The following is a 4,159-nucleotide window of genomic DNA, read 5'->3' on the forward strand; positions in this document are numbered from 1 at the left end:
TGAACCTGAATATACTGGGGAGAATTTGGAGTTGTTTTCTGCTCCATCTTTCACTAGAGCTGCCTTTACTGAGAGCTTTTCTGCGGTTAGTTATGCGAGTTTGTGAAGATTTGGGGATTCACTCCCTTGCTTTTGAGTCTACCCTGCCTTGTTGTCAGATATATCCTGGGGGGGGTTACTTAGTTCTTTCTCCTTCACCTGATATTGCCATGTATGCTGGGAAGTTTGCAATGCAATTACAAAAAATATTGCTATGCTGTTTCCTCACTCAATTATACTTTTGTTCCCTCCACCAGTGTTGTGGTCTCTCACGTATACGTATCCTTTACTGCGAGGATCTACTCTCTTAGGGTGTCCTTTAGATACTTCCAGAGAATGCTTCTTTCTTTCTGTCACACCTGTCCCTCCACCTATTCAATGTGGAATTCTAGCTATTTATGTGAAAAGACGTAATGTACCATATTGGAAGCTAATAATTTTCCTATACCAAAAAGCTATTTCCAATAGGTACTTACTTTCTCTTACCCTTTCTCCCTACTGAAAACTAGTGCTTCCATTTTCTGCCAAAACTCAAAGTGATAGTTGGTAAAATGGAATAGGGGAGTCACATGCATCAGGAGGGTGTGTCACACTCGTATTGTTGAAGGATTGTCGCATGATGATTTGCATGGAAGTCACAGTTGAACTGTACTGATCTTGGGATACATGAGAGTTCAAGGCTTGTGGAATGCAAAAAAAAAAATTTGCATATAGAGGGCAGCACCAAATGAAATAGCTGTTTATGTGAAAGGAGGTAAGAACCTATCGGAAATACATTTTCAATATAGGAAAATTATAACCTTCTTCACTATTATAAGTAACAGTATATTTTGTATTTTTATGAATCTTGAGGTTTCCTATACTACTATAGTGCATTATGGCAGTTTCAAGCTCTTTTGGAGAATTTCTCTAAAACTTTTGGATGAAGTTGTGAAAATCCCGTACTGTAGCTATCTAAATTATTCAAATATATACATATAAATGGATGACTATTAGAAGTTATTAACTTTTGAATTATTAATTTGTTTTCATACTATTATCTGCCATTGGAGTCCACATATTGTATCATTATGTGTTTCTGTCTATTACAACACTTGTTTTGAAGAACTGATAAAAAATGTAGGTGAAATCATAATTTTTTTTAATGTAAAATGCAAAGGGAGGCTCCTAGCAGTAATTAATGTGATTAACTGCTATGTTGATTGTATTTTGTTTAAATTCTTTTATGACTTATTTATTATTAGAAACATTATAATCAACCAAGTCATGGACTCGCAAACAATTTGGTTCATAAATAGTTGTTTAAAAACCCAGTGGAATCCATAAATATGGAATCAGTTAGTAACTTTAGGGCAAAATGTGGACAATAATAAAAAATTTTTGAATATATTTATGATTTTGCCCAAGAAAATTAGTACTTGTACTTCTTGTAGTTGTGAGGTTTGCACAAATATATATTAAATATCTAAAAAGTTCTAAAATTTATTGATTGCTAAAAAGTTTAAGCATGTTTATTATATAACCGTGTTCATAAAAATGTCAGTATCCCGATAAGTATAAAACTTTGAGCAGTGTTTCACATTACTTATATGTTATAAAGATGTTATTTCTAACATGATGAATAAATTTCATCTAAATGAAAATTATGTATTTTTTTATGATAAATGAATAACATTTTAAAACATTGCAGTCAGGTATTGTACGCAAACATATATTACTGTAGCTTGCATATGTTTAATAGTCTTATTACTTCTGACTTTTTACCCAGATTTTATGTTAAATAGATGTATCTTGTAATTATTAATAAAATTGCCAAACATTGTTTTTTATCTTTTTTTTTATATATAAAATTGATTTTTTTTTCATTTTAGATGCACTAACTCCCTCATATCAACTAGTTTTGAGAACTCTTAGTTGGTAAGTACAGTAGAAGTTTTGTAGTTTGAATATAATATTACACTAGCACTGAATTAGGTTGCTCTTGAAAATGTATTTTACATCATGTGTTTGTATGGTTGCATTTCTTGAAATAATTGTGACTTCAAAATATTCACATTAAGTATGCTATTAATAAATTGTGGCATCTATTTATTTCATTCCTGTTTAATCACAGCTATCTTTAATTATAAATAATCCCTTCGGCACATTCTCTGTAAGGTTTTGCTAAATGGAGGGATGTGTTTAAAGTATTTAGATCTCTTGAGTGGTGCCATAACTGCAGTCTGTTTCTGTAGGAAAACTGATTATTCTGAAATTATATGCAAGCAAAGTGATCAATCATAAATGTATTTGTTAATAAATAAATATGTGAGTAGCTTCAGTTTAGAAGACACTTATTAGAGTTGAGTTTTATTTATTTTCAAAGCAATTTTAATTAGAACTGTAAGGATTATTAAGTAAAATCCACTTATTGAACTAATTAGTCCATTGGCATTTACAAAAAAAATTCTTGTGAATGGAATCTTTTATGCCCAGAAATATTTCTTAAAATAAAGGGTATTTGTCTGTATCCAAAAAATACAATAAATTTACATTACAACCCATGATAAAAGCCATAGAAATAAACTTACACTTGTGAAACACACTCACATTTTATATTTATATTAATCTGTTATGTATAATTTTTAAAATTAGCACTGTCTTCAATTGAAAGTTGAAGTGACATAATTTGCATATTCCAGCACTTCCACTGCCGCTGTAGAAAGTGATGAATTTGAAGTTGGTGAAAAGATCAAGAAAAGATGTATGTGATGAGCTGTCTTGTTATTATTTCACCATACCTCTGTTTTTCCATTGGGAAAAATTTTTAAAACATATAAGCACATGAAATGGTAGTTATAATCACGGATATGATATGTATATGGGCATTTGTGAATACAAACACTTTTACAGTTGTTGTTTTTTTCCTTTCCAGAATTTTCGGTGATAAGTTTGGTTTCTGTTAGTTTGTTAATGTTATGGTAGAAAACACTACTTCATATATATTCTCATTTAGGTATAAAATTTAAAAGAAATTCAGAGTTCTTTAAATTTAAGTTTGTGATACCAGAACTCTTAGTGGATATTTTGTCATTTGGTACACTTACAATGTTTTAATTTGTTAACCTCAGTTGTAAAATTTTTGTTTTTCTAAAAACACGGATTTCTTACTTCTCAGTTTTGTAAGAGCTAGTGCTTCAGATGCCATGTGAATCAGGTCTTAATTTGGCAGTATACACTATATCTTTTTAAAGAAACTCATAGTTTCAACTTATAGCCAGTGAATTGTTCAGTAGGTTGTTAATTACGACAATGTTTTGTTTCCTGTGAAATCAGATTGAGAATAATATTTGACAAGCTATACAAATGTACTTGTAATATCACTTATAGAAAACAGTATTCAGTATTAGGACAAATCAAAGAAGTGGTCTTGTCTTTTCAAAACACTGAGCAGTTTCAGCTTTTATAAATTAACTTACCTTCAATTTTCAAAATAAGTTATTACTAAATGTAACTTTAATAAGCTAATGGTAAAATAAATATCACTAAAAACTAACTTAAAAAAAATATACACTTCTTGACCCTTTCGAAACGGGTCACAGGTGAAAGACCATCTCTTTTGTTGACTCACATTCAAAATTGTATTGAACTACTATTTCATGAATTTATGTCATTAAGTTTAGTATCAAACTGTAGATTATAATTCAAATTTTAGAACTATACGTTTACTCAATTTGTTAATTTAAAAGTAAATATTAAAAAAAACACAGATAAACATCGATTTTTGTGTGTCACATGGTATGTTGAATGCAGCACTGGTTCAAATTAGATGTTTGTGAAGTTAAAACACTAAGTCTATAGTTTCATATGAATTAGAAACTCAAATTACAGATATTGACAAGTTAAAAAAACCAAATAAAGGTCAGTTGCTAAACTTGATAAAATATAGTAGAATTCTATGATATTGATGTAGTAATTTATGATTTTTTAGTTATTTAAATGTACATATAAAACCTAAAAAAATATTTTGTTTCATATTCTCTACGGGCAAAATTTTTTAAAGGTTTAGCAACCTACCTCAAGACACAACCGAGTACAAAGGTCCTAACTAGAAGAGATAATTGTTTGCTTTACGTCTTTA

The 4,159-nt window shown here is 29.7% G+C and overlaps 1 protein-coding gene across 1 annotated transcript in view; it reads left to right on the forward strand.

Moving 5' to 3' along the window:
- The window catches only part of LOC106473213 (gamma-tubulin complex component 3 homolog), a gene marked incomplete at its 3' end in the record, with an annotated part of 58,623 nt that overhangs the window by 4,057 nt on the left and 50,407 nt on the right, over positions 1-4,159 (forward strand). Inside the window, exons 2-3 of the mRNA XM_013933899.2 lie at positions 1,911-1,956; positions 2,721-2,782. Of these exons, the coding sequence (XP_013789353.1) occupies positions 1,911-1,956; positions 2,721-2,782 (108 nt within the window). The remainder of the gene's footprint in view (positions 1-1,910; positions 1,957-2,720; positions 2,783-4,159) is intronic.

The sequence above is a fragment of the Limulus polyphemus genome, unplaced genomic scaffold (assembly GCF_000517525.1).
Source record: "Limulus polyphemus unplaced genomic scaffold, Limulus_polyphemus-2.1.2 Scaffold127, whole genome shotgun sequence".
Classification (NCBI taxonomy): Eukaryota; Metazoa; Arthropoda; class Merostomata; order Xiphosura; family Limulidae; genus Limulus; species Limulus polyphemus.